Here is a 26,440-nt window from a genome sequence, read left to right on the forward strand (position 1 = left end):
ATTTTCACTTTGAAATTTCAGACAGATTTGCCCGAAAGAAAAATGCATCAACCCCTACAAAAATGTCCATTAATTATAATCCCTATAATAATTCACAAACTGGCTAAAATTAAGATCCTACATCTGTACCAATTGGTGACATCTCTGGTACATGCGTGAAGTAAGAGTTAGGGTTAGGGTGTAGATGTTCATCTCATCTCTTAGGGTATAGGTGTTCATAAGTACCAAGTGGGGACATCTCAGGTACATGTGTGAAGTTGGGGCTCATACGTACCCAATGGGGACATCTTTATATGTGTGAAGTAGGGGTTATGGTGTAGGTGTTCATACGTACCCAGTGGGGACATCTCAGGTACGTGTGTGAAGTAGGGGTCCTTGGTAAACTTCGGTTCGTTGTCGTTGATGTCATGGATCTTGATAATAAACTCTGACTCTCCCTCTAGAGAGGTGTTAGTGATTCTGTTGACGGCCTTGGCCCGGAGCGTGTAGTAGGCCTTCTCCTCCCGGTCCAGCCTCTTAGTGGCGTGGATATCTCCTGAGTTCTCATCAATGATGAACAGAGTACCGGCTCCGTCGCCAGTCAGGACGTACCGTATGCTACCGTCACCCCGGTCCCCATCTGAGTGGAGCTGTGGAGCGATGAGAAGCATTGGGGAGGAAGTCAGTTCTCAGTAGCACTAGATCACATTAAAAACGATTTGTAATTAAACGGTTGCTAAAATTCTATCACCTCGCCAAATGTCAGTTTGCGACAAAACAAGCAATCATTGTCCAGAATCATTGTACAATCTAAACCGCTGTGAAATATATTTTCAACAACCCCAAATGTTGTATTTTCAGCTGTTTGAAGCTGGTGTACAAAACCAAAAGTAAAAAGATTCAAAAGTGATGTGTGTTCGTACAACCTGCCATTTACTAAGATCAGATGTCTCTAACATGCTGTAGAAACACAACATGACAGTTCCACTTCTGACTGGGTCTCCTCTCCTCTCCTCTCCTCTCCTCTCCTCTCCTCTCCTCTCCTCTCCTCTCCTCTCCTCTCCTCTCCCTCTCCTCTCCTCTCCTCTCCTCTCCTCTCCTCTCCTCTCCTCTCCTCTCCTTCTCCTCTCCTCACCTTCTCCTCTCCACTCCTCTCCTCTCTACTATTTGCTCTCTCTCCTGATGCGGCCTGTTTCTTAACATAACAGCTTAGCTTGCTCTGACATTTTAATTCAGCAACCAAATCCCCTCAACATATTTATCTCCGGGAACTCATCAAAAAGCTGGGCTGCGTCCTGAATGGCACCCTATTCCCTATATAGTGTACTACTTAGGAAATGCAATATATAGGGAATAGGGTGCCATTTGGGACACAACTCTTGTCTTTCCTTTTTTTTCCTCCTGCTGTCTCCCTCCTTTTTATTTATTTTAACCACCAAGGACATGTGATACAGTGGGGGAAAAAAGTATTTAGTCAGCCACCAATTGTGCAAGTTCTCCCACTTAAAAAGATGAGAGAGGCCTGTAATTTTCATCATAGGTACACGTCAACTATGACAGACAAATTGAAGAAAAAAAAATCCAGAAAATTACATTGTAGGATTTTTTATGAATTTATTTGCAAATTATGGTGGAAAATAAGTATTTGGTCACCTACAAACAAGCAAGATTTCTGGCTCTCACAGACCTGTAACTTCTTCTTTAAGAGGCTCCTCTGTCCTCCACTCGTTACCTGTATTAATGGCACCTGTTTGAACTTGTTATCAGTATAAAAGACACCTGTCCACAACCTCAAACAGTCACACTCCAAACTCCACTATGGCCAAGACCAAAGAGCTGTCAAAGGACACCAGAAACAAAATTGTAGACCTGCACCAGGCTGGGAAGACTGAATCTGCAATAGGTAAGCAGCTTGGTTTGAAGAAATCAACTGTGGGAGCAATTATTAGGAAATGGAAGACATACAAGACCACTGATAATCTCCCTCGATCTGGGGCTCCACGCAATATCTCACCCCGTGGGGTCAAAATGATCACAAAAATCCCAGAACCACACGGGGGGACCTAGTGAATGACCTGCAGAGAGCTGGGACCAAAGTAACAAAGCCTACCATCAGTAACACACTACGCCGCCAGGGCCTCAAATCCTGCAGTGCCAGACGTGTCCCCCTGCTTAAGCCAGTACATGTCCAGGCCCGTCTGAAGTTTGCTAGAGTGCATTTGGATGATCCAGAAGAGGATTGGGAGAATGTCATATGGTCAGATGAAACCAAAATATAACTTTTTGGTAAAAACTCATCTTGTCGTGATTGGAGGACAAAGAATGCTGAGTTGCATCCAAAGAACACCATACCTACTGTGAAGCATGGGGGTGGAAACATCATGCTTTGGGGCTGTTTTTCTGCAAAGGGACCAGGACGACTGATCCGTGTAAAGGAAAGAATGAATGGGGCCATGTATCGTGAGATTTTGAGTGAAAACCTCCTTCCATCAGCAAGGGAATTGAAGATGAAACGTGGCTGGGTCTTTCTGCATGACAATGATCACAAACACACCGCCCGGGCAACGAAGGAGTGGCTTCGTAAGAAGCATTTCAAGGTCCTGGAGTGGCCTAGCCAGTCTCCAGATCTCAACCCCATAGAAAATATTTGGAGGGAGTTGAAAGTTCATGTTGCCCAGCGACAGCCCCAAAACATCACTGCTCTAGAGGAGATCTGCATGGAGGAATGGGCCAAAATACCAGCAACAGTGTGTGAAAACCTTGTGAAGACTTACAGAAAACGTTTGACCTGTGTCATTGACAACAAAGGGTATATAACAAAGTATTGAGAAACTTTTGTTATTGACCAAATACTTATTTTCCACCATAATTTGCAAATAAATTCATAAAAAATCCTACAATGTGATTTTCTGGAGAAAAAAAATCTAATTTTGTCTGTCATAGTTGACGTGTACCTATGATGAAAATTACAGGCCTCTCTCATCTTTTTAAGTGGGAGAACTTGCACAATTGGTGGCTGACTAAATACTTTTTTTCCCCACTGTAATTGCAGATGAAAGTAAAGGGCAGAGGCAGACACGTTTGCATGTACACAAGAACACAGTGCACATACAGTATATGCAAATACACATACAAATGACCAAATACATCTTTCCACATATTCAGACATACTGTAACTGTCTGTGTGTGTGATGCGTACAGTATGTGTGTCAGCTGAGGAGCTATACCCGGGTGGGGGTGTGTGTGTGTGTGTGTGTGTGTGTGTGTGTGTGTGTGTGTGTGTGATCTCTGAGTGTGTGTGTGACCATATGTGGTGTGTGACTTGCTAGCTTCTGGTTCTGGACAGACGGAGTATGTTAGATTGTGCAGTCAGTGGAGTCAGTCACATGGAAGAGCACTGCAACAGTATGGCACCCTATTCCCTAAATGTACTACATACAGTAGGAAATAGGGAGACATTTGGGATGAAGATAGTATGCAACCTCCTCCTCCTCCTCCTCCTCCTCCTCCTCCTCTCTCTCTTCCTTTCTTTCTCTCGCTCTTTCTCTCTCTCGTTATGACATATGAATGGCTTTTTATTCCAGATGCTGGAAGGTTTTATATGACTATTTCATTGTGTTATGTGTGAGAACAAAGCTGTGGAAGCAAAATGGCTGCCTTTTAAGATTAGTATCTTTAACATTGTTGCATTTGTTTGTTGTAAACACTGAAAGATACAGTAAGTGAAAGATATGATAACCAAGTTGGGAGAAGCCAGCTACTGACTGTCTATGTTTGTGGTTCTGTTGTGCCGAACCATCTGAAAAGTCAGAAAGTCAGCTGAGTGAAAATAATGTTCTTCAACATCATTATCTTCCAAACTGCTTCAGCTTGCAATGCCTCATTACAGCCCTGCGTGCGTCTTACTTTGTCTACCACTACAGCTAATAACCATCGAGTGCTTTACTCTTCTCTCCTATCCTCTCCTGATGTGATGGGAGGTGGACAGACATTGTGACATATGCTGTCCAATGTTGTTTCTATGGACACAGAGAGAGCGCTCGTGGTCTGCTCATTTGATTTTGAGGGGTTCAAAGTCATTCCCTCATTCCCCTGAAGGATATTACACAGCCAGCTCAGTGTTCAAACCCCTGCTCTCTCCTGCTTACTGCACTAAGGTTTGTGACCCCTCCGTCTCCCTCCTCTTTCAGTCACCCACTCCACCACACCTCGCTATGATGGAATTTACAGCCCACCCAGGTGCCTCCTACTCAAATTAGGAGAAAATCCTCTCCCAGAAATCAATCCAGCAGCCAGACATGCATCCACAATGGCCCCTGATCAATTTCTATTGAAAATGTAATTAAAGCGGCACCGGGGGAAGAGAGAAGCCACATGTGCATTGAGCATGGCCACCAGGCATCCTCCACAAGTAGATGCAGGGCCCTTTCTCCTCCGTCCTCCATGATATCACATCATAACGAAATAAAGCAAAGGAGGGTCCCTATGGTCAAAAATTCTGTAGGGCATCCTTCTATTACATTAGGATAGAAAAAGAACAAATATGTTACGAGACAATAGTTTGTAAAGGCAACATCAACCAGCTCTGCAAGATCAACTGTTGAACATTTAAGCTAGTGGTTGTGTGTGTGTGTGTGTGTGAGGGGGGGTGGGGAGAGAGGGGCAGAGGTGATTGTTTGGGAGGGGTTGGGTGAGTGAGTGTATGCATCCCACATCTGTTGACAAAAATGTAGACTTTCTACTACAGGCCATTGTTATGGGTAACAATCCTTCGTAGCAGTGCTTATATTATTATGCATATTATTCATCAACTGTGGAAATAAATTAAGATATGCAAGATTTTAAAAATATATATACAGTACCAGTCAAAAGTTTGGACACACCTACTCATTCAACATTTATTTTTATTTTTTTACTACTTTCTACATTGTAGAATAATAGTGAAGACATCAAAACTATGAAATAGCACATATAGAATCATGTAGTAACCCAAAAAGTATTAAACAAGTCAAAACATATTTTATATTTGAGATTCTTCAAAGTAGCCAACCTTTGCCTTGATGACAGCTTTGCACACTCTTGGCATTCTCTCAACAAGCTTCATGAGGTAGTCACCTGGAATGCATTTCAATTAACAGGTGTGCCTTGTTAAAAGTTAATTTGTGGAATCTATTTCCTTCTTTATGCGTTTGAGCCAATCAGTTGTATTGTGACAAGGTAGGGGTGGTATACAGAAGATAGCCCTATTTGGTAAAAGACCAAGTCCATATTATGGCAAGAACAGCTCAAATAAACAAGGAAAAATGACAGTCCATCATTACTTTAAGACATGAAGGTCAGTCAATACGGAAAATGTCAAGAACTTATTAGGTTTCTTCAAGTGAAGTCGCAAAAACCATCAAGCACTATGATGAAACTGGCTCTCATGAGGACCGCCACATGAAAGGAAGACCCAGAGTTACCTCTGCTGCAGAGGGTAAGTTCATTAGAGTTACCAGCCTCAGATATTGCAGCCCAAATAAATTATATACAGGGTTCAAGTAACAAACACATCTCAACATTAACTGGTCAGAGGAGACTGCTTAAATCAGGCCTTCATGGTCGAATTGCTGCAAAGAAACCACTACTAAAGGACAGCAATAAGAGGAAGAGACTTGCTTGGGCCAAGAAATACGAGCAATGGACATTAGACCGGTGGAAATCTGTCATTTGGTCTGATGAGTCCAAATTGGAGATTTCTGGTTCCAACTGCCGTGTCTTTGTAAGATGCAGAGTAGGTGAACGGATGATCTCCGCATGTGTGGTTCCCACCGTAAAGCACGGAGGAGGAGATGTGATGGTGTGGGGGTGCTTTGCTGGTGACACTGTCTGTGATTTATTTAGAATTCAAGGCACACTTAACCAGCATGGCTACACAGCATTCTGCAGTGATACGCCATACCATCTGGTTTGGGCTTAGTGGGACTATAATTTCTTTTTCAACATGACAATGACCCAACACACCTCAAGGCTGTGTAAGGGCTATTTGACCAAGAAGGAGAGTGATGGAGTGCTGCATCAGATGACCTGGCCTCCACAATCCCCCCGAGCTCAACCCAATTGAGATGGTTTGTGATGAGTCGGACGGCAGAGTGAAGAAAAAGCAGCCAACAAGTGCTCAGCATATGTGGGAACTCCTTCAAGACTGTTGGAAAAGCATTCCAGGTGAAGCTGGTTGAAAGAATGCCAAGAGTGTGCAAAGCTGTCATCAAGGCAAAGGGTGGCTACTTTGAAGAATATAAAATATAACATATATTTTGATTTGTTTAACACTTTTTTGGTTACTACATGATTCCATATGTGTTATTTCATAGTTTTGATGTGTTCACGATTATTCTACAATGTAGAAAATAGTAAAAAGAAAGAAAAACCCTTGAATGAGTAGGTATGTCCAAACTTTTGACTGGTACTGTAGATATTTTTTAAATAACTAGATGCAGTACAACTGAGGCGAGGGCGTTTGAAATGATGTTGGCTGCGGATCTAGTTCTGTACTGTATGTGGCACCATGTGCTCTTTTTAAAGGATGGGCCCCCATCTCTTAAAGGTCCTACGATCCATGTGTACAGGGATGGTTAGCTAGTCACTGGGACAACAACCCAACTTGGGATGAGGGGAGGTTTTAGCGGGTGGAATATTGGAGGACAGTTAGAGGTTTACTTAGTCGCAGCTACAGAATCCTTAACAGAGCAAATATAATGGTACAGCTATATGGACATTAAATTATCATGGTACTTCTTAATAGTAAGTTTACAAACATATACTGCATGACCAAAAGTATGTGGACACCTGCTCGTCGAACATCTCATTCCAAAATCATGGGCATTAGTATGGAGTTGGTCCCCCCTTTGCTGCTATAATAGCCTCCACTCTTCTGGGAAGGCTTTCTACTAGATATTGGAAAATTCCATTCAGTCACAAGAGCATTAGTGAGGTCGGGCACTGATGTTGGGCGACTAGTCCTGGCACTAGTCGGCGTTCCAATTCATCCAAAAGGAATTTGATGTGGTTGAGGTCAGGGCTCTGTGCAGGCCAGTCAAGTTCTTCCACACCGATCTCAACAAACCATTTCTGTATGGACTTTGCTTTGTGCACGGGGGCATTGTCATGCTGAAACAGGAATGGGCCTTCCCCAAGCTGTTGCCACAAAGTTGGAAGCATAGAACCATCTAGAATGTAATTGTATGCTGTAGCGTTGAGATTTCCCTTCACTGGAACTAAGGGGCCTAGCCCGAACCATGAAAAACAGCCCCAAACCATTATTCCTCCTCCACCAAGCTTTACAGTTGGCATTATGCATTGGGGCAGGTAGCGTTCTTCTGGCATCCGCCATACCCAGATCTGTCCGTTTGACTGCCAGATGGTGAAGCATGATTAATCACGTCTGCTAAATGGCATATTATTATTATTATTATCACTCCAGAAAATGTGTTTTCCAATGGATTTTTATGCGCTACACGCTTCCACACTCTGCGGACCCATTCTGTGAGCTTGTGTGGCCTACCACTTCGTGGCTGAGCCGTTGTTGCTCCTAGATGTTTCCACTTCATAATAACAGCACTTACAGTTGACCGGACAGCTCTAGCAGTGCAGAAATTTGACGAACTGACTAAAACAAGCAATAGAAAGTTGGTTACAATTTCAGTTTAATCTACCAGAAAAGACAGAACAAATATTATAACAAATATTATGGTTAAACTCAAATATACTAATTGATAAAAGAACATTATGTTTTGAGAAATAAAATCAAAAATGGTATGATCTTTGTAAATTATATCATAAATAGGACTGGTGGAGTTATGTCACACATGCAGTTAAGAAAAATATCTGGAAATGTCTGTTCTATCCAAAATTACAACCAACTGATTGCAGCATTACCGCAAAAATGGAGGAGGCAAGTGGAAAGGGGAGAAGGTAAAGAACTTATCTGTCAGCTCTGCATTAAAGACCAAAATTAGCTAAAGAAAATTGTGATAAATAAAAAAGTGTAGCAGTTTCATTTAAGGACAAAAAAATTGACAGCTGCGCCATACAGGTTGCAAAATAGTTGGGAAGAGATTTTCGATGTACCGATTCCATGGCACATGGTTTATGAACTGATACAAAATGACACCGGATTCAAAACTTAGAGTTTTACAATTTCAATTATTTGACAAAATTCCTGCAACCAATATAATGTTTTATTTATGGGATATAACCATCCCAGCACTACAGATTTTGCTGCGAAGAGACAGAATCATTAGATCACTTGTTTTGTTACTGCTTGTTTTTGGTCGCAGGTTCAGGAATGTCTGAAAAATTGCAACATTTACTTGGAGCTAACTCTGCAAATAGCACTGCTGGGTGATTTGAAAATTCATAGTCAATGTATCAATAATATAACAATACTCTTAGCAAAGATGTTTATCTTTAATTTACAATCTGTAGAAACTATGAGAATAGAAAGGTTCAGAACTTTTGTCAAACATCACAGCACAGTACAAAAATATACAGCAGCTCGAAATCAAAGAGATACAGATGGGAGGGGTTGAAGACTGGGACTAAAAACAAACAAAATATAACTAATGTAAGATATACTGTCCGTGAAATGTATGTAGTATGTATAAGCTGGAAGTGGAAGCCTAAGTATTGTTGTCCATTAGTTTACTCCAATTAGGGGAGGGGTGGCAGGGTTAGGGAAAAATAATAATAGCATATAATATATTAATATATTTACAAAAAATGTATATGGGGGATTCGAAATGATGCAGACAATTACACTGATAGAAGCCACAATCAATCTGCAATATTAAAAGTATATATATATATATAAAGCTGATTTACCCCCAAAAATTGTATATATATATATATATATATATATATATATATATATATATATATATATATATATATATATATATATATATTTATACTGTATATATATATATATATATATATATATATATATATATATATATATATATATATATATTTATACTGTATATAAATAAATAAACTCTGCAAGATCCATTAATCATAACATTTTATGAATGATAATAATCTATCCATTAATACATTCAATATTATTTTTTACATTTTTAACACTAATTCTGCAAATTAGGAGGAGGAATATTGTATTGTTTTTTCTGTCAGATTAATGTATATCATTAGCACAGCAAATGTCATGGTCAAAACACATTTGGCTGCCATTTGAGTATCACGTCATTATTGGGCATGCTTATGGTTTTAGATAAGACCCTTAGGCCAACCAGCCAGTTACCCTTTTAGCCCTGTGGTCTACCGCCAATAGTCTGAGTACGTCCCAAATGGCACCCTATCCCCTATGTAGTGCACTACTTTTGACTAGGGCCCATAGGGACTTAGTTGACTCATTTAGACACAACTAGTCTTCCTGGCTACAATTGAAATACAATGGCATGTTTATTGTAACTTCAAAATAAACTCATAGATTTTAATAATAATAATAATAATAATAATAATAATCAATACTTGAATGTTAAACATACAATTCAGAAAACATGTTGGGAATGAGTCAAGTAAACATGTGTATTTTGTCTTTAGTATATTTCATAGATTTGTCTTTCAAACTTTTTCAAAGTTTGGACTAACGTTGCAGCTGAATTTATTTTCTCCTCTAATTTGAATATTACTTTTCTGACAGAATTCAGAACAAAGAAAGTAACTACAGCAACGGGATGATAAAAATATGATTCCACAGCTGACGATTCTGAGTTTCAGCAGTTAGGGGAGAGGAAAGAGGAGAGAGAGTGAGAGAAAGGAAAAAGATAGTCTTGGTGTGTAGGAGTATTGGCCTAATCTGTGTCCCAAATAGCACCCTATGCCCTATCCAGTGCACTACTTTGACCAGAGCACTTTAGTATTCCACTATATAGGGAATAGGATGCCATTTGGGATGGGCCACTAGTATCTTATTCAGACATCTCATCCTGGTCCCTGTCACACTGTCAGACAGCTGTTCAACAGCCTTGTCACTGCCTGACCTCATCACACCCCATAACGCAGAGGGACGCACAAGAGACACACACCACACACATGCATGCACACACAGAGGAGACACACATTACCAAAGTCCCCTAATCTCTCTCTCTCTCTCTCTCTCTCTCTCTCTCTCTCTCTCTCTCTCTCTCTCTCTCTCTCTCTCTCTCTCTCTCTCTCTCTCTCTCTCTCTCTCTCTCTCTCTCTCTCTCTCTCAATTCAATTCAATTCAAGGGGCTTTATTGGCATGGGAAACATATGTTTACATTGCCAAAGCAAGTGAAATGGATAAACAAAAGTGAAATAAACAATAAAAAGTGAACAGTAAATATTACACTCACACAAGTTCCAAAAGAATAGAGACAATTCAAATGTCATATTATGTCTACAATGTATACAGTGTTGTAACGTTGTTAAAGTACAAAAGGGAAAATAAATAAACATAAATATGGGTTGTATTTACAATGGTGTTTGTTCTTTACCAGTTGCCCTTTTCTTGTGGCAACATGTCACAAATCTTGCTGCTGTGATTGCACACTGTGTTATTTCACCCAATAGATATGGGAGTTTATCAAAATTGAATTTGTTTTTGAATTCTTTGTGGGTCTGTGTAATCTGAGGGAAATATCTGTCTCTAATATGGTCATACATTTGGCAGGAGGTTAGGAAGTGTAGCTCAGTTTCCACCTCCTTTTGTGGGCAGTGTGCACATGGCCTGTCTTCTCTTGAGAGCCAGGTCTGCCTACGGCGACCTTTCTCAATAGCAAGGCTATGCTCACTGAGTCTGTACATAGTCAAAGCTCTCCTTAATTTTGGGTCTGTCACAGTGGTCAGGTATTTTGCCACTGTGTACTCTCTGTTTAGGGCCAAATAGCATTGTAGTTTGCTCTGTTTTAAAAAAATTATTATTTCCAAAGTGTCAAGTAATTATGTTTTTGTTTTCTCATGATTTGGTTGGGTCTACTTGTGTCGCTGTCCTGGGGGTCTGTTGGGTCTGTCTGTGTTTGTGAACAGAGCTCTAGGACCAGCTTGCTTAGGGGACTCTTCTCCAGGTTAATCTCTCTGTAGGTGATGGCTTTGTTATGGAAAGTTAGGGAATCGCTTTCTTTTAGGTGGTTGTAGAATTTAATGGCTATTTTCTGGATTGTGATAATTTGCGGGTTTCGGCCTAATTCTGCTCTGCATGCATTATTTGGTGTTTTACGTTGTACACTGAGGATATTTTTGCAGAATTCTGCATGCCGAGTCTCAATTTGGTGTTTGTCCCATTTGGTGAATTCTTGGTTGGTGAGCGGACCCTAGACTTCAAAACCATAAAGGGCAATGGGTTCTATAACTGATTCAAGTATTTTTAGCCAGATCCTAATTGGTATGTCAAATTTTATGTTCCTTTTGATGGCATAGAAGGCCCTTCTTGCCTTGTCTCTCAGATCGTTCACAGCTTTGTGTAAGTTACCTGTGGCGCTGATGTTTAGGCCGAGGTATGTATACTTTTTTGTGTGCTCTAGGGCAACTGTGTCTAGATGGAATTTGTATTTGTGGTCCTGGCAAATTGACCTTTTTTGGAACACCATTATTTTTTGTCTTACTGAGATTTACTGTCAAGGCCCAGGTCTGACAGAATATGTGCTGAAGATCTTGGTGCTGCTGTAGGCCCTCCTTGGTTGGGGACAGAAGCATCAGATCAATTTTAACTGCACACTTGTTGTTTGTGTACATGGATTTTATAATGTCATATGGTTTTCCCCCAACACCAGTTTCCATCAATTTGTATAGCAGACCCTCATGCCAAATTGAGTCAAAAGCTTTTTTGAAGTCAACAAAGCATGAGAAGAGGCCTTTGTTTTGTTTTGGTTGTTTGTCAATTAGGTGGTGCAGGGTGAATATGTGGTCTGTCATACGGTAATTTGGTAAAAAGCCAATTTGACATTTGCTCAGTACATTGTTTTCACAGAGGAGATATACAAGTCTGCTGTTAATGATAATGCAGAGGATTTTCCCAAGGTTGCTGTTGACGTACATCCCACAGTAGTTATTGGGGTCAAATTTGTCTCCACATTTGTGGATTGGGGTTATCAGTCCTTGGTTCCAAATATTGGGGAAGATGCCAGAGCTGAGGATAATATTAAAGAGTTGAAGTATAGCCAATTGGAATTTGTGGTCTGTATATTTTATCATTTCATTTAGGATACCATCAACACCACAGGCCTTTTTGGGTTGGAGGGTTTGTATTTTGTCCTGTAGTTCATTCAATGTAATTGGATAATCCAGTGGGTTCTGGTAGTATTTAATAGCTGATTCTAAGATTTGTAATTGATCATGTATATGTTTTTGGTGTTTGCTCTTTGTTTTAGAGCCAAAAAGATTAGAGAAGTGGTTTATCCACACATCTCCGTTTTGGATAGATAACTCTTTGTGTTGTTGTTTGTTTAGTGGGTTCCAATTTTCCCAGAAGTGGTTAGATTCTATGGATTCTTCAATTACATTGAGCTGATTTCTGATGTGCTGTTCCTTCTTTATCCGTAATGTATTTCTGTATTGTTTTAGTGATTCACCATAGTGAAGGCGTAGACTCAGGTTTTCTGGGTCTCTGTGTTTTTGGTTGGATAGGTTTCTCAATATCTCTCTTAGGTTTTTGCGTTCTTCATCAAACCATTTGTCACTGTTGTTAATTTTATTAGGTCATCTGCTTTAAATTTTTTGATTTGTTAGGGAAGCTGAAAGGTCAAATATACTGTTTAGGCTTTCTACTGCTGTCACGGATTCAGCCGAGGCTGCTCCTCCTCCTTGCTCGGGCAGGCTTCCGCGTTCATCGTCCCCGGAGTACTAGCTGCTGCCGATCGATGTTTCAGTGTTTGTCTTGTTTGGTCTTTATTGTTTACACCTGTTTCCCATTATGTTTTATTGTGTTCCCTTTATAACCCTCTGTTTCTCATTGTGTATTGTGCGTAATTGTTTTGGTCTTTGCGGCAGTTGCCCATGTGTGTGGGTCTTATTATTTCCTCGCTGTTTGAGGTTGCCTGTGTACTTTGTATTTTGCACTGCATCCAGTAAAGTTTCTGCCAGTAGCTCGGTATCCTGCTCTTGACTTCGCCTACCGCATACACGTCGCTGTGACAGAATTACGCACCATTAGACATGGAGTCAGCAGGAGCGGCGGTGCCAGCTGGATCAATAGAAGAGCGCGTAGAACAACAAGTGGCTATGATCCAGCCTCTCGGCACCGCCATGGAACAGGTGGTGAAAACCGTGGAGCGATGGGAAAGAAGAAGTTGGTCTACACCTCCTCCGACGATACCACCACCATCAGCTATGCCCATCGCTTCATCTCCGGGGTCCAGTGGGATTCGACTCTCGCTCCTGAGGGCTTATGCTGGCACAGCTGCCGGGTGTCAGGGTTTCCTGCTTCAGGTGGAACTCTACCTGGCAACCATCCACCCGGCGCCCTCGGGATCCGAGAGCGTGTCCGCCCTCATCTCCTGTCTGTCCGGCAAGGCGCTGGAGTGGGCCAACGCCGACTGGGGGGGAATAGACGCCGCTACAGTCAACTATGCGGAGTTCACCCGCCGCTTCAGGGCAGTATTCGATCATCCACCAGAGGGTAAGGCGGCGGGTGAACGTGTATTCCACCTTTGACAGGGAAGGAGGAGCGCGCAGGAGTTCGCACTGGACTTCCGGACACTGGCTGCCAACGCGGGATGGAATGAGAGGGCCCTCATCGACCACTACAGATGTAGCCTGAGGGAGGACGTGCGTCGGGAATTGGCCTGCAGGGACACCAACCTAAACTTCGATCAACTGGTGGACATGTCGATTCGCCTGGACACCCTGTTGGCTACCCGCGGACGTCCGGACTTGGGGCCGTCCATTCCATCCCCCAGCACTTCCGAGCCGACCCCGATGGAGCTCGGGGGTGCTGGTACTAGGAGAGAGACCAGGAGAGAGGCCGTCCCCTGCACCAACTGTGGCCGCAGAGGACACACTGCTGGTCGGTGCTGGGGATGGTCTCCTCGGAATCGAGGCAGTAGGATGCGCACTGATAAGTCATTCCAGGTGAGTAGGCGCCCAACTCACCCAGAGCTCCCTGTTGCGCATATGTGTATTAAAGTTGTGTTTCCCGAGGTTTCTCCTCATTCCCAGCATAAGGCGCTAGTCGATTCAGGCGCAGCTGGGAATTTTATCGATCGCCATTTCACCCATAAGTTAGGGATTCCTATAGTTCCAGTGGATGTGCCCTTCCCTATCCATGCCCTAGATAGTCGCCTTTTGGGGTCTAGGTTGATTAGGGTGGTCACGGCGCCACTCAGGATGAAAACGCAGGAGGGCCATGAGGAGATAATTTGGTTGTATTTGATTGACTCTCCTGCGTTTCCCGTGGTGTTGGGGCTTCCCTGGTTGACGTCTCATGACCCCAACATTTCATGGCAACAGAGGGCTCTCAAGGGATGGTCTGATCAGTGTGTCCGGAGGTGTGTGGGTGTTTCCGTAGGGGCCACGACGGTGGAAAGTCCGAACCAAGTTCCCACCATGCACATTCCACCTGAATATGCCGATTTGGCTCTCGCCTTCTGTAAAAAGAAGGCGACTCAATTACCACCCCATCGACAGGGGTATTGTGCGATAAACCTCCAAGTAGGCGCTGCGCTTCCACGTAGCCATGTGTATCCTCTGTCTCAGGCGGAAACATATGTCGCCGAATCGCTGAGACAGGGATACATACGGCCGTCCACTTCCCCTGGGTCCTCGAGTTTCTTTTTTGTGAAGAAGAAAGATGGGGGTTTATGCCCGTGTATTGACTACCGTGGTCTCAATCAGATCACCATCAAATATAGCTATCCTCTCCCTCTGATTGCTAGTGTGACGGAGTCATTACACGGGGCGCGATTATTCACAAAATTGGATCTCAGGAGCGCGTACAACCTGGTGCGCATTAGGGAGGGAGATGAGTGGAAGACAGCATTCAGTACCACCTCGGGTCACTATGAGTACCTCGTCATGCCATACGGGTTAATGAATGCTCCTTCAGTCTTCCAATCATTTGTGGATTCGATTTTCCGGGACTTACATGGACAGGGTGTAGTGGTGTATATTGATGACATTCTAATATACTCCGCTACCCGCGCAGAGCATGTGTCCCTGGTTCGTCGGGTGCTTGGTAGACTGTTGGAGCATGACCTGTATGCAAAGGCGGAGAAATGTCTGTTCTTCCAGGAGTCCATCTCCTTCCTGGGACACCGGTTGTCCGCGTCAGGGGTGGAAATGGAGATTGACCATGTTTCAGCCGTGCGCAATTGGCCGACTCCCTCCACGGTGAAGGAGGTGCAGCGGTTCTTGGGTTTTGCCAATTACTACCGGAGGTTTTTCCGGGGCTTTGGGCAGGTAGCAGCTCCCATTACCTCCCTGCTAAAGGGGGGTCCGGTGCGTCTGCAGTGGTTGGCTGAGGCGGACAGGGCTTTTAGGCATCTGAAGGATCTGTTTACCTCGGCTCCGGTGCTGGCACATCCGGATCCCTCTTTGGCGTTCCAAGTTGAGGTGGATGCGTCCGAGGCTGGGATTGGTGCTGTACTGTCTCAGCGCTTGGGTACGCCACCTAAACTCCGCCCCTGTGCTTTCTTTTCTAACAAGCTCAGTCCGGCGGAGCGCAATTATGATGTGGGGGACAGGGAGCTGTTAGCTGTGGTGCAAGCCCTGAAGGTGTGGAGGCATTGGCTTGAGGGGGCTAAACACCCTTTTCTAATTTTGACTGACCATCGTAACCTGGAGTACATCCATGCGGCATGGAGGCTGAACCCTCGCCAGGCTAGGTGGGCTATGTTTTTCACCCGATTTGTATTTACGCTCACATATAGACCAGGGTCACAGAACGCTAAGGCAGACACCCTGTCCCGACTATATGACACAGAGGAGAGGTCCATTGAGCCTACTCCCATACTTCCGGAGTCTTGTCTGGTGGCACCGGTGGTATGGGAGGTTGATGCGGACATCGAGCGGGCGTTACAAACCGATCCTACTCCCCCACAGTGTCCAGAGGGTCGGAAGTACGTGCCGCTCGAGGTTCGTGATCGATTCATATATTGGGCTCACATGTCACCTTCCTCTGGCCATCCTGGTATTGGACGGACAGTGCACTGCCTTAGTGGAAAGTACTGGTGACCCACTTTGGCTAAGGACGTGAGGGTTTATGTTTCCTCCTGCTCGGTGTGCGCTCAGTGTAAGGCACCTAGACACCTACCCAGAGGGAAATTATAACCCCTACCCGTTCCACAACGACCGTGGTCTCACCTCTAGGTGGATTTCGTCACGGACCTTCTCCCCTCCCAGGGGAATACAACGATCTTGGTCGTTGTGGATTGGTTTTCAAAGGCCTGCCGTCTCATTCCTATGCCAGGTCTCCCTACAGCCCTACAAACTGTTGAAGCCCTGTTTACACACGTCTTCCGGCACTACGGGGTACCTGAGGCTATAGTGTCTGATCGGGGTCCCCAGTTCACCTCTAGAGTCTGGAGGGTGTTTATGGAACGTCTGGGGGTCTCGATTAGCCTTACCTCAGGGTTTCACCCCGAGAGTAATGGGCAGGTGGAGAGAGTGAACCAGGATGTGGGTAGGTTTCTGAGGTCCTATTGCCAGGACCGGCAGGGGGAGTGGTCGGAATATATCCCCTGGGCAGAAATAGCCCAAAACTCACTTCGCCACTCCTCAACTAACCTTACGCCTTTTCAGCGTGTGCTAGGTTATCAGCCGGTCCTGGCACCTTGGCATCAGAGCCAGATCGAAGCCCCTGCGGTGGACAAGTGGTTTCGGCGCTCGGAGGAAACCTGGAACGCTGCGCATGTCCATCTACAGCGAGCGATCAGGCGGCAAAAGGTGAGCGCCGATCGCCACCGCAGTGAGGCTCCGGTGTATGCACCGGGAGATCGGGTCTGGCTCTCGACACGAAACCTGCCCCTTCGCCTGCCCTGCCGGAAGCTGGGTCGGCGGTTTGTGGGGCCATTTAAAGTCCTGAGGAGATTGAACGAGGTATGTTATTGGTTACAACTGCCCATTAATTACCGCATTAACCCCTCGTTCCATGTGTCTCTCCTCAGGCCGGTAGTAGCTGGTCCACTCCAGGAGAGTGAGGTACGAGAGGCTCCTCCGCCCCCGCTGGACATCGAGGGGGCTCCGGCGTACTCAGTCCGATCTTGGATTCGAGGCGTCGGATGGGGGGCCTGCAGTATCTCGTGGAGTGGGAGGGGTACGGTCCGGAGGAACAGTGCTGGGTCCCTAGGAGGGACATCCTAGATCCCTCCATGTTGAGGGATTTCCACCGGAGTCATCCGACTCGCCCTGCTCCGCGTCCTCCTGGCCGTCCCCGAGGCCGGGGTCGGCGCACGGCTGGAGCCACGCGTCAAGGGGGGGTACTGTCACGGATTCAGCCGAGGCTGCTCCTCCTCCTTGCTCGGGCAGGCTTCGGCGTTCGTCGTCCCCGGAGTACTAGCTGCTGCCGATCTATGTTTTGGTGTTTGTCTTGTTTGGTCTTTATTGTTTACACCTGTTTCCCATTATGTTTTATTGTGTTCCCTTTATAACCCTCTGTTTCTCATTGTGTATTGTGCGTAATTGTTTTGGTCTTTGCGGCAGTTGCCCATGTGTGCGGGTCTTATTATTTCCTCGCTATTTGAGGTTGCCTGTGTACTTTGTATTTTGCACTGCATCCAGTAAAGTTTCTGCCAGTAGCTCGGTGTCCTGCTATTGACTTCGCCTACCGCATACACGTCGCTGTGACAACTGCCAAGTTTACACCTTCACTATTACAGTGAAATGTTTTGTCCACGAAGTTGTCTAAAAGGGATTGAATTTGTTGTTGCCTAATAGTTTTTTGGTAGGTTTCTACACTACTTTCCATCCATCTGTAGCATTTCTTAATATTGTGCAGTTCCTTTGGCTTTGATGCCTCATGATTGAGTATTGCTCTGTTCAGGTAGACTGTGATTTTGCTGTGATCTGATAGGGGTGTTAGTGGGCTGACTGTGAACTCTCTGAGAGACTCAGTGATAAAGTAATCTACAGTACTACTGCCAAGGGATGAGCTGTAGGTGTACCTACCATAGGAGTCTCCTCGAAGCGTACCATTGACAGCTGCAGGAGTTGTTACCCTTTTTTTTTTGTCATAGTTGTGTCTAGGGGGGCATATTTGGGAGGGAATACTGTCACCTCCAGGTAGGTGTTTGTCCCCCTGTGTGCTGAGAGTGTCAGGTTCTTGTCCAGTTCTGGCATTTAGGTCGCCAAAGACTAGTACATGTCCCTGGGCCTGGAAATGGTTCATCTCCCCCTCTAGAATGGAGAAGTTGTCATCGTTAAAGTATGGGGATTCTATTGGGGGGATATAGGTAGCACACATGAGGACATTTTTCTCTTTTGAGATAATTTCCTTATTAATTTCTAGCCAGATGTAAAATGTTCCTGTTTTGACTAATTTAATAGAGTGGGTTAGGTCTGCTCTATACCAAATTAGCATACCCCCTGAGTCTCTTCCCTCTTTCACCCCTGGTAGTTTGGTGGATGGGACTACCAGCTCTCTGTAACCTAGAGGGCAACCAGTGGGTCCGTCTCCTCTATACCATGTTTCTTGTAGGATGACAATGTCTGTATTGCTCTTTAGGCCAAAGGCAGATGACCTCAGACCTTGTATCTTCCAGGATGAGATAGTAAAAGCTTTGTGTTCCATAGTGTCTAGTGTTTTTGTGCGGTTTAGGCCCGGATCATTACGGTAGGTGTGAGCAGAGCATGTTGAGCAACTGATACATACCTCTTAGGTCGCAGGATGGGGCTTTAGGGGGGTGCATTAGTGGGGGTTGGGCCTGTTGCTCTGCTCACGGCCTGGGCATATGTGAGTCTCTCTCTCACTCACATACATACACACTAGGCAGACAGGGGCTCTGCTCACGGCCTGGGCATATGTGAGTCTCTCTCTCTCTCTCTCTCTCTCTCTCTCTCTCTCTCTCATACACACATACATACATACATACATACATACATACATACATACATACATACACACACACACACACTAGGCAGACATGGGCTTATCGCCCTAATCAACAAACACAGCAAATGTGTGCTCCAGGTTGCCGCCAGAGACAGAGGCATTGCCAAGGCGCAGATACAGAAAGAGCTTCTGTGTGTGCCATATTACAAACTCCTACCCCTCTATTGCCAAGGTGAGCAGCTGGGGATTGGGGAGCCTGAAAAAATAAGCCGAGAACAGAGAAGAGCCTGGGCTGCTCCCCACAGATCCCCATGTAGCCTACGCGTTTGTCCCAAATGACACCCTAATCCCTATGTAGTGCAGTACTTTTGACCAGGGTACATAGGGCTCTGGTCAAACGTATTGCACAATGTAGTGAATAAGGTGCCATTTGGGACGCAGACTATGTACGTTTCAGGCAGACACTGACTCACACACAGCTAGTGGGGTGACAGCCTAGCCCTGTGCATTATTATGTCTCTGTTCATTTGCTTTTTTCCTTTCATTTCCAGCCCATTACTGTGGGGTAAGCAGGGCCGGGCGGTGAGGGGAGTGGAGCAGAGGGGAGCTGGGGGGGGGAGAATATAGATAGAATATAACTGCTTGCTTGGGATGCGCGGAGAGACCATACCCACCAGGCCTAGCGAACCACTGGGGCCTATCAGGGTCTGTAAATACTTTATGAGATATGATCGTACAGCACAAATACTCCTCAACCACAGGCCATTAACCATTTTCACTAGGAATGTGCCCTTTGGTAAAGCAGGAAAATAATGAAATAAGCAAACAAACTCTCCCCCAGTGACAGCCCAGGCTCTCTGAGGCACGATATGCGGCTCGACTGCTAATGAGACTCAGTGTACGATGATTCTCTTTTCTTCCTCCAGTAAAACCAACCACCCGGCCCGTACACACCAAGATAACAGCCAACATCTGCGTCCCAAATGGCACCCTATTCCCTATTTAGTGCACTACTTTTGAGAAGTGCCCATAGTGCACTATAGGGAATAGGGTGCCATTTGGGAAACATCAAACCAGTAACACTGACTGCGCTATGGTCTACTTCTCTAGTCGTTTCTTTTTCTCCTTTTCCATCCTTTCATGCCTCTCCTTCGTTCATCTGCCTTTGTTTTATTCCCCCTATTGTTCGGGAGAGATTTCATGTGATTTCATTTGTTAGCATTTCAGAACCCGATAAAGATGGAGTTTATAGAATAACTGTTTTAAAGGAGTGATAGGGGGGAAGCTGGGGGAAGAGGAGGACCTAATTAAACTGCAGTAGTTTCATCATTTTATCTTTTACTGTGTGTCTAGAGCAGGAGAAGCAAACCCCTTGGTCGCATCCCCAATTGCACCCTAGTCCCTATATAGTGCACTACTTTTGACGAGGGCCCTTAGGGTGCCATTTGGGACTTAACCCTTGTTTATAACCTGCCATTGTATTATTTCCAATTCATTCTCTCCTTCTCTAACAGAAGTTGTATTGTTCTGTGCTGTGTTCCCTCATTCAGATAGAATCAACTTCAATGACAAAAGGTTTCCCTTTCGTGTTGCTCCGTTTTGGAGCCTGTGATGTGGCGTGTGTGTGTGTGTGTGTGTGTGTGTGTGTGTACGTGTGCATGTGCATGTGAACGTGTATAATTATTCTTGTGGGGACCGGAAGTCCCCACAAGAATAGTAAACAAACTTTTTGTTGGTCCCCACAAGGTAAAATGCTATTTCTAATGGGTTTAGGGTTAGGAGCTAGGGTTAGTTTTAGGGTTAGGGTTAAGGTTAGGTTTTTGGGTTAAGGTTAGGGTTAGGGTAAGAGTATGGGTTAGGGTTAGGTTTAGGGTTAGGGGTTAGGGAAAATAGGATTTTGAATGGGACTGAATTGTGCATCCCCACAAGGTTAGCTGTACAGGACTGTGTGTGTGTTGATACTAACCATTTGGCCACAACTAGATAACTATAGTTAGCAACATTATAATTAATTCACAATGGATTCATTTTTGAATGAAGCAGCTGCCCTTTTAGCTGTTGAGAGTTGGTGGAGTAGCTAGCTAGCTATGTTGTGCTAAATGATGATACTAACCGTTTAGCTAACATTAGCTAGCAAGCAAACTGGCAGTGGCAGTATGGGATAATGGAGAGTGAATGAAAATATGTTTTCACTGTCTTGCTAGATAGCTAGCTTGGTAAAGCATTTATTGTTGTGTGCGTTGTGCTGCTCTTACCACCCCATTCGTTTCATAGCTAGACTTAAAATATGTATTATATGCTTTATTGTCTGACACTGGGAAAAGTGCCATCTTTTTCCTTTTTCTTGTCACTTCTGTCGGCTCCCCCATGTGGAGATTAGTGGTCTCTGATTGGCTCAAAGTCAAGTTCTCGGTCACTGATGAACATTAGATTCTACAAGTAGAAACCGCGAGGTTCGTCGGTACCAGGTCAGTACACAGCAGAGATGTATTTTGTTCTAACAAGAGAACAAACAACCTCCAACTGTGACAATCAGATTTCTCAGTGTTTCTGTACCAGGGGTTGGATCCGGTTCAGGAAACAGAACTGAAAACCGGAAAATAACAAACATTTTCAAGGAACAGAAATGGAACCTGGAATGAAAGTGATCCATACTGTTCCAGAACAGAATAGTTATTTGAAAAGCATGGGAACCGGTTAATAACATTATTTTACGTTCCAGGCATTTTTTTCTAGTCCCACAAAAAAAAAACGCAAAAAAGAACCTATACAAAGCCTTCACTCTGTCACTCAGAAACTTATTCCAGTGTCTGCCTGCAAGCTGAAAATCTTTGCAAGTGTGTGTGTGTGTTTAGGCTACCTGCCTCTCCCCCACGAAGCATAGGCTACTGTACTGATGTTACAAGCGTGATTCAGAAGATAGGAAGAGAGATTTTCAATTCGCTAGAGAAGAATGGATTAACTTTTCCAATGCTAGTTAAGGATACTTTAGGCCTAGTTATCACGTTTCACGTTGGATTTATTAATTACAAAAAGGTAAGACTTGTTTTTAAATCTGGTGCCGCTCTGCACACACAAGCTTGTTAACTAGCTGCATCACAGTGCTGAGGCGCCACTACAGCCTGGGGTTTGATGCGGCCGTGACCGGGAGCCCCATAGGATGGCACACAATTGGCCCAGCGCCATCCGGGGTAGGGAAGGGTTTGGCCGGGGGGCTTTCCTTAGCTCATTGCGCTCTAGTGTCTCACTGACTTTGGTCATCTGTCGAACAGTGTTTCCTCCGACACACTGGTGTGGCTGAGCAAGCATATCCCAACCAGAAGCCATGGATTACAGGCAACATACGCACCGAGCTAAAGGCTAGAGCTGCCGCTTTCAAGGGGCGGGACACTAAACCGGACGCTTGTAAGAAATCCCACTATGCCCTCAGACGAACCATCAAACAGGCAAAGTGTCAATACATGACTAAGGTTGAATCCTAGTACACCGGATCTGACGCTCGTCGGATGTGGCAGGGCTTGCAAACTATTAAGGACTACAAAGGGAAACCCAGCCGCGAGCTGCCCAGTGACGCGAGCCTACCAGACAAGCTAAATGCCTTTTATGCTCGCTTCCAAGCAAGCACCACTGAAGCATGCTTGAGAGCACCAGCTGTTCCGGACGACTGTGTGATCACGCTCTCCATAGCCGATGTGAGCAAGACCTTTAAACAGGTCAACATTCACAAGGCCGCGGGGCCAGATTAGCAGTGCGTGTACTCAGAGCATGCGCGGACCAACTTTTTTCTCTTTCTTTGGGGTGGGGTAAGGGGGGGTAGAAGGATTACTTTATCCTATCCCAGGTATTCCTTAAAGAGGTGGGGTTTCAAGTGTCTCCGGAAGGTGGTGAGTGACTCCGCTGTCCTGGCGTCGTGAGGGAACTTGTTCCACCATTGGGGTGCCAGAGCAGCGAACAGTTTTGACTGGGCTGAGTGGGAACTGTGCTTCCGCAGAGGTAGGGGGGCCAGCAGGCCAGAGGTGGATGAACGCAATGCCCTTGTTTGGGTGTAGGGACTGATGAGAGCCTGAAGGTACGGAGGTGCCGTTCCCCTCATAGCTCCGTAGGCAAGCACCATGGTCTTGTAGCAGATGCGAGCTTCAACTGGAAGACTAAATGACTACCGCCCCATAGCACTCATGTCAGTAGCCATGAAGTACTTCGAAAGGCTGGTCATGACTCACATCAACACCTTCATCTCGGAAACCATATATCCACTCCAATTCGCATACCGCCCCAACAGATCCACAGATGATACAATCTCTATTGCACTCCACACTGCCCTTCCCGACCTGGACAAAAGGAACACCTATGTGAGAATGCTGTTCATTGACTACAGCTCAGCGTTCAACACCATAGTGCCCACACAGCTTATCACTAAGCTAAGGACCCTGGGACTAAACACCTCCCTCTGCAACTGGATCCTAGACTTCCTGACGGGCTACCCCCAGGTGGTAAGTGTAGGCAACAACACATCTGCCACACTGATCCTCAACACTGGGGCCCCTCAGGGGTGCATGCTTAGTCCCCTCCTGTACTCCCTGTTCAACCACGACTGCTGACGACACAACAGTGGTAGGCCTGATCACCGATAACGATGAGACAGCCTATAGGGAGGAGGTCAGAGACCTGGCATTGTGGTGCCAGGACAACAACCTCTCCCTCAATGTGAGCAAGACAAAGGAGATGATCGTGGACTACAGGAAAAGGAGGGCCGAACAGGCCCCCATTAACATCAAAGTGGCTGTAGTGGAGCGTGTCGAAAGTTTCAAGTTCCTTGTTGTCCACATCACCAACAAACTATCATGGTCCAAACACACCAAGACAGTCGTGAAGAGGGCACGACAACACCTTTTCCCCCTCAGGAGACTGAAAATATTTGGCATGGGTTTCCAGATCCTCAAAAAGTTCTACAGCTGCACCATCGAGAGCATTCTGACCGGTTGCATCACCGGAGCGCCAAGTCTAGGTCCAAAAGGCTCCTTAACAGCTTCTACCCCCAAACTATAAGACTGCTGAACAATTAATCAAATGGCCACCCGGACTATTTACATTGAACCCCCCCTTTGTTTTTACACTGCTGCTAATCGCTATTTATTATCTATGCATTGTCACTTTACCCCAAACTGCATGTACAAACTACCTTGTCTAACCTGTACCCCCGCACATTGACTCAGTACCGGTACCCCCTGTATATAGCCTCGTTATTGTTATGTAATTTTATTGTGTTACTTTTTATTTTTTTACTTTAGTTTATTTAGTAAATATTTTCTTAACTCTATTTCTTGAACTGCAATGTTGGTTAAGTGCTTGTAAGTAAGCATTTCACGGTATACAATTTGATTAGATTTTGAAGCAGTGTAAGCAGTGTGATAAGAAGTAGCGCGGCCACACATTACTCGACCTTCGCCTCTCCCGAGCCCATTGGGGAGTTGCAGCAATGAGTCAAGGTCGTAATTGGGGGAGAAAATGGGGTAAAATAAATGCTTGTGGCCATACCACCCTGACCACCCTGACCACCCTGACCACGTCTGATCTCGGTAGATAAGCAAGGTCGGGCCTGGTTAGTACTTGATGGGAGACCGTCTGGGAATACCAGGTGCTGTAAGCAAAAAAAAAAAAAAACTCCTTGGTGAAGTAATTTAATGAGCTAAATATAAAAAACATTAATTTCATGTTAAAAAAGGAACAGAAAGGAACGATATAAATCATTAGTTTTTTTGAGGGTTCGAACCGGTTCAGAACTTTATTTTGCTGGTCGGAACAGTGGAATGGAATGGAAAAAAAGGGTTTCTGTTCAGAACGAAACGATTGGAGAAAATGTTTTTGTTCCAACCCCTGGTCTTTACCGTGGCTGTGAGTGTGAGTGCTGTCTATTACACGCTAAAGGATGAGCCTTTAACATCTTACATGTTTCGATTATCCTCCAGTAGTTGACTTTTGATGTCGACCGTTTTATACGTTCTTTTATTTTTGTATTGTCTTTTTTTCTATTTTCTCATTTTTGTTCTTCTCCTCCGCCTTTGCTTCGTTCGTTCACGAGCTGTGTCATTCTTCTAGAAGCAAGGCTGAAAGTCTCGCTTGGGGCCGACGTTATGTTGTGGAATCTCATTTGGGTTGGATGACTCTATCCTCTGGACGGACGGAGGGAGGGCCTGACGGCACAGCACGAATGCAAAGCAACCAGCCCCTATTCATCCATTTTTGTGTCCCAAATGGCACCCTATTCTCTATATAGTGCACTACTTTTTATGCACTATACAGGGAATAGGGTGCCAATTCGGACGAATCCCAATCCTTACAAAAAATCCTCACTTTCTTCCTCCTCACTCACTTGTCCTAACCTTGGCTGGGATGCTTTACTGTCACAATCTCCTCAATTACAGTACGTTGTACGACAGAATGATATCTTGACTTCCTTGACTCTCTTGTCTAGCATGTAAAGCATGGGCTTATTTGATATTCTTCCTTGTAGGCCTCCGCAATGTTATCTAGGTCGAAGTTGTGTTTTCATTTTGTTGGACAAATAATGGCTGTACGATGCCTGTGTGTTTGGCTGTAGGGCTCCGCTAGTCCGCGACCTCCTTAGGATACTTTGATGCTATGATTGGAGTGGACATCGGCCGAGCTACCACATACAGTAGCTGACAGTCAGCACTAAACACATCAGACAACACTACATCTGACTCAGCCTAGGAGGGAGTGCTATGGGGTGAAGTTTCCCCTAGGTACAGATTCAGGATTAGCTTCCCCTCCCCCAATCTTAACCTAGGCCATTAGTGGGGAAAATGCAAAATTGACGAACAGAATTCACTTTGGGACATGATCACATGTGAAGTGTATGAATTATATTGCAAAAAAAGCGTTATTATTGACAAATTCAACAACATCACATTTTGACAACATCACATTTTTCATAATAATGAAAAAAGAACGAAAAGAGTGAAAGAGATAGAGTTAACATCATGCTGTACCTTTCCAACATACTGGTTATCCAACCCTGTGTACTCCTCCAGCAGGAAGAACTGATTCCACATCCATCCTCGTTTGGAGCGTCTCAAAGGCACTCCGTTGGCATCCTGCCCCGTCAGCGTCAACCCCGCCCCCGCCGCCCCCCTCCGCCCCCCTGTAGTCCTCTTCAGGGCCCGCAGCCCGTCCCCATGGGAACACAGGTACGCCCAGAGGACCAGCAGGAGAAGGACAGTTCTGCCTCTCAACATGACTGCCAGGCCAGTAGTTACAAAGCTTCAGCAACAGCTTGATTGTAGTTTATGGTCTCTTCCCTCTGGGTGTTAGTGTGAAATGATCAGTGGTCTTTAGTCAGACGTTTAGTCATTGGGTCACTCCACCTGGTCTGGGTGTGGGTCTGCAGCAGCAGCATGGGCCGTCAGTCTGCCTTTAGGGCCCAGGTCCAGCCAGTAT

The 26,440-nt window shown here is 45.0% G+C and overlaps 1 protein-coding gene and 1 pseudogene across 1 annotated transcript; one reads left to right on the forward strand and one right to left on the reverse strand.

Annotated features, from left to right (window-relative positions):
• Window positions 1–239: 239 nt before the first annotated feature.
• Window positions 240–26,097, reverse strand: LOC123482472 (cadherin-9-like). Its single transcript, XM_045210326.1, has 2 exons — window positions 25,993–26,097; window positions 240–629 (listed from the first exon to the last, which is right to left on the reverse strand). Exons 1-2 carry the CDS (start codon window positions 26,053–26,055, stop codon window positions 240–242), a joined length of 453 nt encoding a protein of 150 aa, XP_045066261.1. The 5' UTR covers window positions 26,056–26,097.
• On the forward strand, window positions 24,504–24,629 carry LOC121550111 (annotated as a pseudogene).
• Window positions 26,098–26,440: the final 343 nt, after the last annotated feature.

This window comes from Coregonus clupeaformis, chromosome 34 (genome assembly GCF_020615455.1).
Source record: "Coregonus clupeaformis isolate EN_2021a chromosome 34, ASM2061545v1, whole genome shotgun sequence".
Classification (NCBI taxonomy): Eukaryota; Metazoa; Chordata; class Actinopteri; order Salmoniformes; family Salmonidae; genus Coregonus; species Coregonus clupeaformis.